At 49.0% G+C, this 15,519-nt stretch overlaps 1 protein-coding gene across 1 annotated transcript; it reads left to right on the plus strand.

Moving 5' to 3' along the window:
* The first annotated feature begins 13,469 nt into the window (after positions 1-13,469).
* Positions 13,470-14,466, plus strand: LOC125542434. The gene has a single exon (XM_048705477.1). It carries the CDS (start codon positions 13,649-13,651, stop codon positions 14,228-14,230), a length of 582 nt encoding a protein of 193 aa, XP_048561434.1. The 5' UTR covers positions 13,470-13,648; the 3' UTR covers positions 14,231-14,466.
* The last annotated feature ends 1,053 nt before the right edge of the window (positions 14,467-15,519 follow it).

The raw sequence follows: 15,519 nt of genomic DNA on the forward strand, positions 1-15,519 counted from the left end.
AAGGGCTTGACTATTTTGCCATGATCTTGGGTGAATAAAAGAAAAGAGAAAAAGAATAAAAACAAACAAAGAGTTCATATTGATCTTATTAAGAGTTATGACTTCACATAGAAAGAGTATGATGATTAAAAGTTGTTGGGAGTTGGCAGACATAGCTTTGGTCATTGTTGCAATTAATAGGAAGTAATGAGGAAAGAGAGGTTTTCACATATAGATATATTATCATTGACATCTTTTATGATTGGGAGCACTCATTAAAATACGACATGCTAAAGAATTGATGTTGGACAAGGAAGACAACGTAATGAGTTATGTCTTTCTTCTATCTGAGATAAAGTATGTTGTCATGGATCCTCTAACTTGTTGAGCTTGCCTTTCCCCCTCATGCTAGCCAAATTCTCAGCACTAAGTAGAAATACTACTTGTGCTTCCAAAATCCCTAAACCAGTTTTGCCATGAGAGTCCACCATATCTACCTATGGATTGAATAATATCCTTCAAGTAAGTTGTCATCGGTGCAAAGCAATAAAAATTGCTCTAAATATGTATGATTGATTGGTGTGGGAGAAATAAGCTTTATACGATCTTGTGATATGGAAGTAATAAAAGCGACGGACTGCATAATAAAGGTTCATATCACAAGGGGCAATATAAAGTGACGTGCTTTCGCATTGAGATTTTATATATCCAACCATAAAAGCGCATGGCAACCTCTGCTTCCCTCTGCGAAGGGCCTATCCTTTATTATTACCTTCTACCTTCTGCAAGAGTCATGGTGATCTTCACCTTTTCTTTTTCATTTTATCCTTTGGAAAGCTCAGCATGTTGGAAAGAACATGATATATATATATATATATATATATATATATATATATATATATCTAATTGGATGTAGGGGAGCATGAACCATTATTGTTGACATTACCCTTGAGGTAAAAGGTTATGGGGCAAAACTATAAGCCCCTATATTTCTCTGTGTCCGATTAAAACTCCGTAACCACAAGTATCGCGTGAGTGTTAGCAATTATGGAGGACTAAATGATAGTTGAGTATGTGGACTTGCTTTCTAGCTCTGACATAGACTCTTTCCGATGTTATGATAAATTGCAATTGCTTCAATGACTGAGATTATAATTTGTCGGAGCCTAATAAGGTTTATGATTTATACTTTTGCATTGTGAACAAATCATCACTTGAACATAAGTAATCCTATGACAAAATCTATATATGTTGTTGTTATGAGAATAATCATGATGCCTTCATGTCCGTATTTTATTTTTATCGACGCCTCTACCTCTAAACATGAGGACATATTTATTGTTATCGGCTTTTCGCTTGAGGACAAGTGAGGTCTATGCTTGGGGGAGTTGATACGTCCATTTTGCATCATGCTTTTATATCAATATTTATCGTAGTATGGACTGTTATTTCACTTTATATCACAATACTTATGGCTATTCTCTCTTATTTTACAAGGTTTACATAAGGAGGGAGAATGCCGGCAGCTGGAATTCTGGGCTGGAGAAGGAGCAAATATTAGAGACCTATTCTGCGCAACTCCAAAAGTCCTGAAACTGCACGGAACATCTTAAAATAAATAAAGAAAAATCCTCGCAAAGATGAAGGCCAGGGGGCCCACACCCTGCTCACGAGGATGGGGGTGCCCCCCCCCCTAGGGCGTGCCCCCTACCTCGTGGGCCCCCTGGTGGCTCTCCGACGCCCATCTTCTCCTATATGAAGTCTTTCGATGAGAAAAAATAGGAAGGAACTTTTCGGGACGAGACTCCGCCACCACGAGGCGGAACCTTGGCGGATCCAATCTAGGGCTCCGGCAGAGCTGTTCTACCTGGGATACTTCCCTCCGGGAGGGGGAAATCATCACCATCGTCATCACCAACGCTCCTCTCATCGGGAGAGGGAAATCTCCATCAACATCTTCACCAGCACCATCTCATCTCCAAACCCTAGTTCATCTCTTGTATCCAATTCGTGTCTCAAAGTCCGGGATTGGTGCTAGTAGGTTGCTAGTAGTGTTGATTACTCCATGTAGTTGATGCTAGTTGGTTTATTTGGTAGAAGATCATATGTTCAGATTCTATATGCATATTATTACCCCTCTGATTACGAACATGAATATGCTTTGTGAGTAATTACGTTCGTTCCTGAGGACAAGGGAGAAGTCTTGCTATGAGTAGTCATGTGAATTTGGTATTCATTTGATATTTTGATAAGATGTATGTTGTCTAGCCTCTAGTGGTGTTATGTGAACGTCGACTACATAACACTTCAGCATTATTTGGGCCTAGAGGAAGGCATTGGGAAGTAATAGTAGATGATGGGTTGCTAGAGTGACAGAAGCTTAAACCCTAGTTTATGCGTTGCTTCGTAAGGGGCTGATTTGGATCCATATGTTTCATGCTATGGTTAGGTTTACCTTAATACTTTTGTTGTAGTTACGGATGCTTGCAATAGAGGTTAATCATAAGTGGGATGCTTGTTCAAGTAAGAACCGCGAGGGTGGGCAACATGGGCCCCGCGAGGGTGGAGGGCGCGCCCCCTACCTCGTGCCTTCCTGGTTGATTGCTTGACGTAGGGTCCAAGTCCTCTGGATCATGTTCATTCTGAAAATCACGTTCTCGAAGGTTTCATTCCATTTGGACTCCGTTTGATATTCTTTTTCTGCGAAACTCTGAAATAGGGAGAAAAACAACAATTCTAGGTTGGGCCTCCGGTTAATAGGTTAGTCCCAAAAATAATATAAAAGTATATAATGAAGCCCAATAATGTCCAAAACAGAATATAATATAGCATGAAACAATCAGAAATTATAGATACGTTGGAGACATATCAAGCATCCCCAAGCTTAATTCCTACTCGTCCTCGAGTAGGTAAATGATAAAAACAGAATTTTTGATGTGGAATGCTACTTGGCATAATTTCAATGTAATTCTCTTAATTGTGGTATGAATATTCAGATCTGAAAGATTCAAGACAAAAGTTCAATATTGACATAGAAATAATAATACTTCGAGCATACTAACTAAGCAATTATGTTTCTTCAAAATAACATGGCCTCCCCTTACGCCGTTGATTGTTGCCCTATGCTTTGGTGTTAGCCACAAACTCCGGACTACTGTCAGCCTTACGTTTATTATTACCTCCTTGGTTTGCTGGGTTATGCTGGTGACTCTTGCTGTTGCCGTTCTTCTTTCCCTTCCCTGTGTTCTCTTCGTCGGATGCGGGATTCTTGGTACTATCAGAATCGGCGTATTTGGCCAGAGCCGCCATCAGCTGGCCCATGTCATTACAATCACGCTTGAGCCCCCAGCTTCTATTTTAGAGGTTCAAAACGGCAATTTTTCTCCAACATTAAGACCGGGAAGCCGGCATCCATCTTATCAGATGAATGTATTATCTCCTTTACCCGGCGCACCCAATGGGTCGTGGACTTGCAATTAGTCAAGTCCACAATCGACATGGGCTGCTTGCATATATCTTTGAAATTCTGAATGAACCAGGCCTTTAGCTCTGCCCATGAGCCGATGAAATTGGGTGGCAACCCCTTCAACCAAGTGTGAGCTGTTCCATCCAGCATCATAGTGAAGTACTTAGCCATTACTGCATCGCTGACCTCAAACAATTCCATGGCCATCTCATAACTTTCAATCCATGCCCCTGGTTGTAAGTCATCCATGTAATTAGGCACCTTCCGAGGGCCCTTGAAATCCTTTGGCAAACGCTCATTACGTAGAGCCGGCACCAAGCAAGGGACACCTCATGTCCTTGTGGCCATACCTGCTTCAACAGAGGTCGTCGGATAAACCGGAAAGGCTTGGTGAGCCGCTTGCTCAGCTGCCTGTTGAACCGCCCGCTCAGCCTCTTGGCGGATCCTATCCCGGTCAACCAAGTTAAGAGCTCCATCAGGCGTCGGGTCATGCCTGCGCGGCTGGTCACAGCGCTGGGCGTTGCTTGACATGGCCGCTGAATCCATATGCCTGTTGTAGCTTGGGCTCCGGCTCGGGCGAGGGGTTGAATGAATGATGTCCCGACTATATGAGTATGATTCCTGTTGTGCCAGAGCCGTCTGAAGAAGTTCCCTGACTCTTCGTGTTTCGATCGATGTCGGAGAGTCGCCTTCCATGGGGAGAGCCGCCAAACGTGCCGATGCAGCGATCAGATACTCCAGAGGGCTAGAAAAATGACCCGGTGGTGTTGGTGTATAACGAGGCGGAGCAGTGTTCACACGAGGGGGTTCCATAGCCCGCGGTTGACCCGGCGCCCCAGCCCCGGGTGTTGTAATCCGGTTTGCCTCTGGCGGGTTACTAGGACCGGCTCTGAGTGTGTGGAAGAGGTTCCTAGGATCGTAAGTCAGAGGCAGACGTGATTGAGTCTTCTGGTGCCTTCTCCTCATGACCTCGTTTGATGCGTTCAGATTCATCGAGAGCTAAAAAGCCTCTGATTGAAGCTGCTGAGCCTGAGCGTCCAAAGCCCCCCGCTCTGCAGTCATCCGAACGTCCTCCGCCACCAAGTTTTTCTTGGCTTGAGCTACCTCCCCACGTAACCGTGCCACCTCCGCATCATGCTGAGCCTTATTCGCCGGTTCAACCACGGCGGTCAATAGGGCTGTCATCCTATCCATGAGATCCATCAGCACCTGAGCCGGCGGGCGCGCGGGTTCTCCTGACCCAGCCGCTGCCGACCCGTTGGTAATTGCTGCCGCAGCCGTAGAGTTTTGAGCGGGCTGCGTACCAGTCATGAAGATCCCTGCCCTGTTCGGCGGCTCAAAGGGGTCCGGAATACTGCTGCCATCGGAACAGCCCGCAAGCCCACCATCTTGTAGTTAATACAATGAATCTGTCTCACCTGTGGACGACTCACCGTCATAGTAGACAGTCGTCTCACCGCCATCCACAGATCCTTCAGAAAACTCCCCTCCATGGAATGCAACCCACGAAGGCACGCCTCACGGCGGGCTGATTTCAGGCAGGTCTCGCACGCTGAGCCGTCTCAATAAGGTCGGTGCAGATGTCCGGCTCAGGGCCCGACTCGCCGATCCGGCCAATGAAGATGTGGATTCCGGCGAAGGGGACCCGGTACCCGTACTCAATTGAGCCGGCGTCGGGGGCCCAGCCTGCGTCGTCGATGTAGAGCTTGCCGCGACGACTCTTGGTCATCCGGCCCTCAGCGTATCCCTTGATCCCTTCGAACCTGCCCTTCAAGAACTCAAATCCAGCGTGCGCTGGCCACACGGTGGGTGCCAACTATCGTGGAATTGTCATGGCAGATGTCCTACTGAAAGGACTTAGTCGTGGAGCCATCGCAACTAGGAAGCTTAAAGGGGTTAATCGGGACAAAGGACACGAGAGGTTTATACTGGTTCGGCCCCTTGTGTTGAAGGTAAAGCCTAGTCCAGTTGATGTGGTATTGCTAGGTTTCGACGACCAAGGAGCGAGATCCGCTAGCTTGGCCCTCGGTCTGTTGTTTCTTGTCCTAAGCCGCCGCCGGGTTGTCCCCTTATATACACGGGTTGACACCCTGCGGCCTACAGAGTCCCGGCCGGCTCATACAACGTGTCCGGCTCTGTGACGTCTTTTACATGCTTTACTTTACAAGTCTCTTATTCGTACATGACGGTTTACAGTCACGGGCCTCAAGCCGCCTCTGGGCTTGGGCCTACTACCAACTTTATCATAAACCGTCACCTTATATACTCTTTGGGCTTCCTTTAAGTAACCCGCCATTGTGATTGACCCGCCCCTCCTGGACGGGTCATACCTGGTAGTCATATCCCAACAACTACCTAAATGGCTTCGGGTCCCACACCCGTCCGGCCATCTTGTCGGGCGTAGGGGTACTACCTAAAGGCGCCGATCGCACGCCCGTCATCCATCAGTGGTGAAATTAGTCCAAGCTGGTAGCATTTGGATCATTGTGAATCCTGCATTCAAGTTTATGGATCTAGCACTTGCATTTCTTTTTCAACAATTCTTTTGCGACATATTTAGTTTTCAACTTTTTAGTACTATAAAATGTACTTACCGTGTAGCAACGCGTGCCATACGAGAGCCAAGCTGTTTTATCTGCACTGCAATTACCACAAGAGATTTTGAAAAAAAGGATGATAAAGAGAGCACTTTAGACGAGTAGCAGGGAAGAAGCAAGTGAGTAGCCTCCACTCAACCATCTCTTGTCCACAGCTCTGAACAAATTCTTTGCTTTAGATGATGATGATGATGCACGAGGAGACTACTACGTTCCGTACTTGGAAAAGCTGCCCATCCACACAAGAGAGACGGGCCCGCAAGAGACTGTGGGTCCACGAGACACGGAAGCCTCGACAGAGATCTCACGGTGCCCATCTTCCCGTCCTCCACAGAGACTGACGTCGGTGCGGCACGACGCCGTACTTCCGCCACCACCCGCCCAACCCAACCAGAACCACCTCCATACCCCCCACCCTCCGCAAACTGACAGCCGGGCCCACGCCCGTTACGTGGGCGGGAGGCTGGTCCCGGACGTGCAGGGCGCGGCGGGCAGCGATGACACGAGTCCATGTGGCCCGCGTCCGTCCGCTACGGGCAGCCGTGCGGTGCGTAGACGGAAATGACGAGGGCGCCCCCGGCCGCCTGTCCCCGTCCACCCCACGACGCGTACCTCGAGTACGACCGTTGTTTAATGCGCCCGGCTCACGTGGACCTCGCCTCGCCCTCCGCTAATCTCCACCGACTGCCCGCAGTACTAATCACGCCATTATTCAACAACTGCCCATCACTGTTCTCCTGTGATCTCGCGAATACTTAGCGCCAATACTTAATGGCGGGGCCACGTCACGGCCATCATATCACATCATGGGTGCGTGCACCGGCGAGCCGAATAATAAACCGTGCGGCGATGCAGCCCATGCACCGTCATCACCACCATATACAAATCCTGCCCGGCCCGACAAGGCCATGTTGCGGAACAGCTTAACGACTGCACGGGCAGCGAGCGACCCGACCGTGGCGAGGCAGCGCGATACACCTGCCTGCCCGCCGGCCCGGATCCACGCGATCGATGCGCTCGTCTCGTCCGTCGCCTTGCGCGGGAGTGGATATAAAATGACGGAGCTGCCCCCGGGTGGGCAGACGTGCGCACGGGGGCAAGGGCGTCATCTCGCCCTTCCTTGGCGACAACGGAAACCCGGGCCGGAATTTAGTACGGCGGTGGGGGGCCGCACCTGCTCACCGCCGCGGCAGGAGTGCTACGGGCGTGGGCCCGGCCGGGAAAGGTCGTTGCCTCTGTACTACTGCACGGGGTACGAGGGGGGTGGGCCACACGGCAGCTGTAGCCGGGCTCCACGGGGGGGGGGGGGGGGGGGGGGGGGGGGCCACGTCGCGCTGCTCAAGGCGCTGATGGGTCGGCCAGAGAGCGATGCCGCTGGCGTGTACGACGACACGTGGAGACAAAGGCTATCTCTATCCTACTCATCGGCTCGGCTCCGGCTCGTGGCATCCGAGCCGGGTTCACGTGGCGCGAGATGGAGAGGGACAGAGAGATAAGTATGGATACCTAACCTGGCGCCGCGCCGGATCTGGACCCGATCCGATCGCCGCGTGCCGCACGCCACGCCATGCACCCGCACCGATCTGACCACAAACGAACCCTCTCACGTGCGACGCGTTCAGAAAGCCGGGTCCAACCCCTGCCGTTTGAACAGCAGCGCACCACGGTTTACACCGAGCTGGCTTCGTGCCAACGGAAAGAAGTCTGCGCCAACCTTCACAGCCACTCCCTTCCGGTCCTGCTCGGTTAGAACACGTCAAGCCGCCCGCTTCTCCAGGTAACCACTGCAAGGAACTTTATCAGTGCATGCCGTCACACACAACGAATGGTTCCTCTTCCGAGTTAGCCACATGCATGGGGGGACACGCCGAGCAAGTTGCCGGGAACGCAACAGGCATGTGTAGCGCCGGGATAGCTAGGCAGCAGCCGGGGATAACACGGCCGACAGCGACCGGTTGCGTGGACGATACAGCGACGCGCGGGCTGGCTACGGCGACGACGCAGCCGTACGTCGACGTGCAAGGAAGAAGTGCACGACGAGGACTCTTCCTCCTCTGGGTTTGGTTCTTGCTTTCAACCGTCGGCTGTCGGTGACATCACGCAGATCGGCCCGGGAACGGGCGGGCAGGCAGGAGGCAGCGTGAAAAGCAGGCGAGATACGACCCGGTTCCACGGTGCACGCTACACGTACGTGCCGGGACGGGTCAAGCACGTCCACGCGCGTATGGCCTGGATGAGGTGATACGACAGGAATGGCCGGCAAATGGACGGAAGGGAGGAAGGAAGGATACGCCCTGTGGTTGCGTGCGTGTGTACGTGACTGGCTAGCCCGGGTCGATCCATGGACATGGACCGGGCGTGTAGCTTACTTTGGCGCCATCATCATTCCAAGCAGAGAATAATCCTCGGGTGTAGACTTGACTAGCAAAGCGACGATGCGTTTACGCTGCATTACGCGGGAAAGCGACCGCCACTGTAAGTGAGATATACGCGTAAGTAGGTTGACTTTGCTAGCTAGCCTGGTGAGTAATCCACGGATAGGTGTGTATCTGTGTATGGCGTTTGATTGTGTTCTAAGAACATGATTTTTCGTACGTAATGGAAAAACGTTTTAGCTTTCGACTAATTCTCATATATCATGTCCGGGAGTTTGTGGTATTTCATTGCTACAAGCATGGGTTATTGTAAAATAATAATACATGTCATTTGAATACTTCTCTTCAACTCCAAAGTATATTTAGATGAATTGAATTTAGTGTAAGTTTGAGACATATTAGAGCTCTAACCATGTTTCGGTTGGTGATCAATCCATACGAGAACAAACTTTTGGTATAGCTTTTGTCATATCTTATTACCTCATAAATATGAGTTAGAAATAAAAAAAGAAAAAGATACAGAGACATCCGTTTTAGAGTAAGATACGCCCTTTACATTTTAAAGTATTTTATTTGGGATTGGAACATTTCCATGGGTACTTTCTTTTTAGAATGTAAAGTTCCTTTTCAAGTACAACGCACGTTGGTCACTGACAACTCTGCTTATTAGTTACAAGTAACTACAATACTAAGTGTCTTATTTTAATTTTTGTATTGTTTCTCCCTAATATTTTTCATTGCAAATGGTAGCGAGAGGCGATCACAGATACATAGGGCCGCCACTTCTTCAGCGAAAGACACCCCCCCCCCCCCCCCCCCCCGACTCTACTGGTACAAGATTGGGGAGGCCCCGATCTATCGAATGCGGACGTAGTTTACCCGTTTTGAGGTTTTAAGGTAGGCTCCCGTTGTGTGTCACTTCGGCCCTTGCGATGGTGGTAGAGGCAGCGTACAATAAAGTTACCCTTCATGGTGCATCGTTTATTACGATGAAGGCTTTGCGGGAGGAATAGTTCTCTCTGGATCTTCCTATCTCATTAGTGTTGTCTAGACCTCGGTCCACTGTGGGGGGTGATAGTTTCCAGACGTAACTTCCTCCTGATCGTTCTGGATGGTGGGGCTAAGGTTTGAAGGGTATGTGGGTTTGCCAGTGACAGGGAATTCCCTTAAGTTTGCTTTCTAGTGGGTGAATTCAAAGTTGTTTTGGCATGCAATGATGGAGACGTGCAGTAGGTAATCTCTATACGATGCCAATTCCCACGATATTGATGTATGTGGGCATTGTGTCCCTCCTTGGAGGTTCAACTGAAGCTGTTTATTCTTCTTCACACCTCTACTCTCGAGTGGAAACCAAGGCTGATACGTTGGATAGAGTGACAGTGGTGGCAGTTTCACATCGTGGGCTTCCTTTAGAGACGTCATCTTGGGACGATAGCCTATGACTAGCAAGATGCTACGTGTGGTTGACACCCCTAAAAAACGTGTGGTCGACACTAGCGATAGATTCAGCAAATTTCAACCATGGCATCAAAGATTGCTTAACGTTTAGAACGTTTGTGGTGGGGGCTCCTTGTTGTGATGAAACGGTCGTTATAAGCCATTATGTAGAACATATGTAACTTGTTGTCTTTCATGGTAACATTTCATTTTTTTTCTCTTAAAAAATATCTTTAATATCTGCATATGATGGGGATGACAGAGTTTCTATTTCCTTCAAAAACAACTAGAACAAGCAAAAGGTGCTTGGGCAAATGCCTAGAGACACAACTTTGTAACATGTCGAATAACATTATAATGGTACACACGTACTAACATAACGGCCCATGGAAATCTACAAACCAACATCCCCCTTCTACTTTGATTGCAATCTAACCCCCCCCCCCCCCTCATTTGAACCTAAGTCTGGGTAATTTCCACACGAAACATAGGCTTCTGCCATCGGATAATACAAGTTTGTAGACGACCAAAAATAAGAAAACAACAACAACAACAACAACAACTACTACTACTACTACTACTACTACTACTACTACTACTACTACTACTACTACTACTACTACTACTACTACTACTACCACTAGTACTACTACTACTACTACTACTACTAGAAGTAAAAAAAACCCTAGATAGGTAGTAATTCAAAGCACTTGGTACAAGCCGTGAACCAATGCAAAGATGTGTGCGTTTGACAAGATGAAGCAAGCCATCAATTGTAGAATAGTTATCCTCAAGAGACTCCGTTGTTCTGCTATTTCCAAATGATCCTACTGTAGGATTTATCACGTAGATGTAGCACGATTGATGTGGAAAATCCGAGAGAGGTGAATGCAAACCGGGTTCCCCTTTTTATCCGGCGGTACAGTCATGAAGAAAAAGGCCGTTACTTATTTACTTTAATCTATTTTTTTAACACATACCTCCTTTTTAAAAATGTACGGCATATTTTTGCTGTTTTTTTTAAATATGACTGTATAATTCTTTATTAATGGTCGCAATAGTGTAGCTAGAAGAAAGTGTTACCCAGTAGGATTCTGGTTTTTTTTCAATATTATAACCTACATATGTTAGGGATAACCATATGTCGAATGCATTTTTAGATTGTCAGAAACTAAAATATACAGAAAGAAGGTGTATTTCGTTGTTAGCCGTCACGGAGTACGTCCTTGCTTACGGCTGAATACATTTGATTTAGTACAGCCTTCCGTTCTAGTTGGAGCCATCACGGCCAAATTAATTGCAAACAAGGTTACTTGGATCAGCTGGTTTCATGTCGCCATTAGCAAGTCACTAGCAAGAGCTGTCTGCCTCCAGTCCTGCTTTCTCCGGACAAAAGGAGAGAAAACAAGGACGGAAATAAATAAGTGAAAAATGTGTTTTGACATGGTGGCCGGCAGGGACTCGATCGGTGGCTGCAAGACCTAGCTATAGTCCATGTTTGGTTATCGGTCCCGGGAGGTCATTGCGGAACGCGCACACGGATTGACGTGGAAAACAGAGTCCTTCCTATGCTTCTTCTCGAAGACTTTACGCCATGCTAGACAGCATTTTCCTAAAGTACAGTGGTTGATAGCAGCTAAACTGCAATGAAGTCAATAGTTTGCAGCCTGTAAGAAGAGGTCTAAATCTACTAGACATTGGGTAGGTGTCTGTGGACGAGACCGGACAAGAAAATGAGCCATAGTTAAACTCGCAATGGCACGCCGTTTGCAGGGCGCAGCCCATCTGGAAGGCAAACCATGCACGGTGCAACTTGTGATGAGAAAATACAAGTTGGAGCCAACCACCAACCATTGCCGATACATCTCACCGGAATCTGGAGCCGGCTGCTAGCTTAGCTAGGCCAGGCGGCCGCAGCCGCGGCGACCGCTCACGGACTGGAGAGAGGGAACAATCATCGCTATCGGCTCGGCTCGCGGACGCCAAACTCTGGCATGCGCGGGCGTGAAGCCCGGCGGATAGCGGACTCGAGAATCGAATTTAATCAGGCAAAATAAATGGGAGCTGGGAAAAGGCGACGCGCCCGTGACGCCTGATCCATCGATCCACACGCTCCAAGCGCTTTTACGGCCACGCCCCTAGCAGCCATTCTTCCTTTGAACCACCTTTGCATAAACCTATTTGCGAAAGCAGCCCTGGGCAGGCCTACTCATTTTGCACGGAGGGCCCTGGGATAGTTGGGTTTGAGGGATGGGTTGGACGGTTGGGGTCACATGCTTGGTGCTTGCGTGGGAGCGTGGTTGTCCGTCCCAAATAAAGGTGGTTGGGTTGGCGCTCTTTCTCCCATCCAAGTTCGTGCCAACCCTTTAAAAAAAAGTTCGTGCCAACCGGACGTGGCCCATTCGTATTTCTTGTACGTACGTACGGAGCAATTCAATTGAAGCGTCGCCGTTGAAAGTAAAATTTATTCGAGGCTCCTCACCAAAATGGGTTCATTAAGGTGGCAAGGGTTGTTTTTAGGTAGGTGTCGAGTAGATGTCCACTGTGTGCTGCTGACACTTTACACTTGCGGGTATCAAACATTTTCCACCTAACAACAACTAGGCACCCTCGTGCACGACCGGATTTATAGCGCAAGCAAAGGGCGCCCCCAAGTTGGGTTTAGACGAGTTTATTCGGGATGAAGTTCCTCCTGATGGCATGGCATCACGTCTGTGTTTGTTTGGTCGCCTTACACTTGTTTAACCTTGAATCAAAAGATTATGTTTCGCAACGTAGTTTCCGGGAAAAAGCGATCGTGCGCTCGTCAAATATTTTACTCCAAAAAAAGTAGTATATAGCATCGTAGCATAGCATGGATGAGCTAATAAAAGTCAAGCACCGGCTAATTATCGCGGCCACGATAAAATGGAGCCAGACCCCCAAAACCAGCTGCTAATTAAACGAAAACTAATCCGGGCCACGTTGAAAGGCCACCACTCACGTTCAAAGGCCACGACCCATACACCCGCCCCGTTCCGTTCCACCCAGATGGTCGATAGATAGACCGCCTTTTTAGTTGGCATGGAAAATCTAATCTGGTGGCAGGAAAATATGGAGTCAAGTTTAGTAGCCGTCGCCGTTCAAACGCTCACCTCACGCGGGAGGCCGCCCGATCCATCCATCCGTCCAGCGGTGGCGGTGGGTGGCAACGAACGAACGACGACAAATCTCGCCCACGCCGCTCCGCTCCGCACCACACGCCCCCACGACGCGACGAAATCACCTCCCCGCCCGGTCCCGGTCCTCCTTCCAGATGGCATCTCGCCCCGAATAGATAGATGGAGTAGGTCAGACACGCACAGTCACAGGAGAGAGAACGTGAGAAATTTTTTTGAAAAACTTAAAAAAGCAACGGGACGCACGCACACCCACATGGGACACGGACGCGCCCGGGCCCGCTCCCGGTCCCCCTAGCCGCAGAGTAGCACTCCTCCCACCAGGCCGTTCCGCACCGCCAGCCGTGAAAGAAAAAGAAACCGCACGAGTGGTTGTTTTGCATGTGACCCCCCGGGAGAGTCCGCGCCGCGCGACCGCCCCCACGCCGGGCCAGCGCTATATAAGCCGGAGCCCAACGCGGCGTCGCTGCACAACACGCACCGCTTTTTGTACTCCTTTCTCCCCCCGTCTCGTGCACCCTTCGCGTTTCGCGCTCTCTCTGAGGAGTCGGGTTACGTTCACGTTCACGTCCGTTGCCCCGCACCCACCCACCCCTCCGAGGGAAACGAAAAGAAGAAGAGTTTCCTCTGCCGGCCATGGAGAGCTCCTCCTCGTCATCTCTGTTGCTGAGCTCGTATACCGGCGGCAACAAGAGGGCCAGGGAGGCCGACCTCGACGTGGTCTCGTCCGCGGAGGCCGAGGCCGCCAAGAGGATGCGGCCCGAGGACCTGCTGGACCTGCTCGACGACGACGCCGACGCCGCGGCGGCCGGCGACCTGGCCTCCGTCATGCGCAGCCTCGAGGAGGAGATTTGCGCCGGCGACCTGGCCCCGCCGCAGCCGGAGCTGGGCTTCCTGCTCGAGGCCTCCGACGACGAGCTCGGCCTGCCGCCGGCGGCGGGCGCGGCGTCCTCCTCGTCGGACGACGCCGGGGGCTGGGAGCCGGAGGAGCCGGCCGGCGTCTTCGGGGAGCAGATCTGGGGCTTCGAGGACGAGATTGACGGCGCCTACGCCTTCGGCGGCGTCGCCTCCTCGCCGGAGGCTGCAGCGGCTGCCGCTGCGGCGGCCGCCGAGTGGGGCGACGACGGCTTCGACGCCGGCCTCTTCGGCTTCGGCGACGAGTCCTTCGGGCCGTCCGATCTCGCCGTGCTCCGCCACGAGACCATGCCGGCCGTCTGATCAGTCGTCGTCAGTGGACGGGCGGACGGATGGATTAGCCTTTTCTTTTTTACCTTTGGCTAACCTTAGCGCTACCCTTTTTTTAACCTTTGGGGAATGTAAAGTTTCTAGATGCAAGAAGGAAGAAAAAACTGTGGGGAGGAAACCTGGAAAATGTGTTGCTTCGAATGAATGATGTAGAGAGAACAAAAAGTCACACGAAGAAAAAAAAATCTCTCGAAGAAATTGCTTCATCATATTTATGTTCTTTTTGCAATAATTTTTTTACGTGACAAAAGAAAAGAATAAATAAATCCGTGAAAGTATCTTTTATTTTGGCCAAGAAAAATTATGCTACTACTATAATGTGAATGAGTGTACGAGTCAAAAGCAGATGCGGATTTGTGGCCGTTGATGGAAATGTTTAAAATGATACGGTGCCTGCACGTTGGACGTTGACCTAACCTAGTGACACGACAAACCTAAATAGTGAGAAAAATAGTTTGAAAACATAAAAGCATATGTGATTCAACTGCCCACCCAGATGGATTGGAAAATCAGAAGCTTCTAGTGTTCCTCGGGTTTCTTTACTTTATTTAAAAAAAGATAGGCTGACAATTCTCCAGCGTTTATTCTCGGATGGGGTTGATAATTCGGGCCGGAACGGTTGACCTGTAAAACAAGAGCATATGCCAAGATACGTTGTGCTTTGATTTCGAAAAGGAAAAAAAATATACGTTGTGTTTTTTTCTCTCTACACATTTGTGTACAGAGAATCTGCAACGTTACTATCTCCGCCCTGGTTTATTAGCCCTCTTAGTATTTTGTGTCAATTTTTGTTATGAATTTAATTGGTAAAATGTTAATACTTGTCACTAAAATATTATCATTAGAAACAATGTTGTTCAAATATGATTTCAATGATATAAATTTTTATGACGTGCTACAATATTTTATCAGTTAAATGTATGGTTAAATTTTAACATAAAATACGAAAATGATCAATAAATCAAGACGAAGGTAGTAGTTGTTTTCGTGCAGCTAGCAAAAGAGAAACTGCCATTTCATAATATTTGGATCTGCCGTCTTCATAAAAGAACGAAAACACATCGATTTTGTCACGAAACTCTCGTGGAAACATGTCGTGTCAAAGTGTCTGGACTCTGGACACACGCACTCTCTCTCCCTCAGAATAAATTACAGGCACTGTCGGTTGATTTTTAGTGCTTTTGAAATATATTTGGACAGCCAGACAAGAAATTATGGATCGCGTTTCTCGCCGAATCTAGCTGTTGCCCGACGGCTAATTT

This window comes from Triticum urartu, chromosome 3 (assembly GCF_003073215.2).
Source record: "Triticum urartu cultivar G1812 chromosome 3, Tu2.1, whole genome shotgun sequence".
Classification (NCBI taxonomy): Eukaryota; Viridiplantae; Streptophyta; class Magnoliopsida; order Poales; family Poaceae; genus Triticum; species Triticum urartu.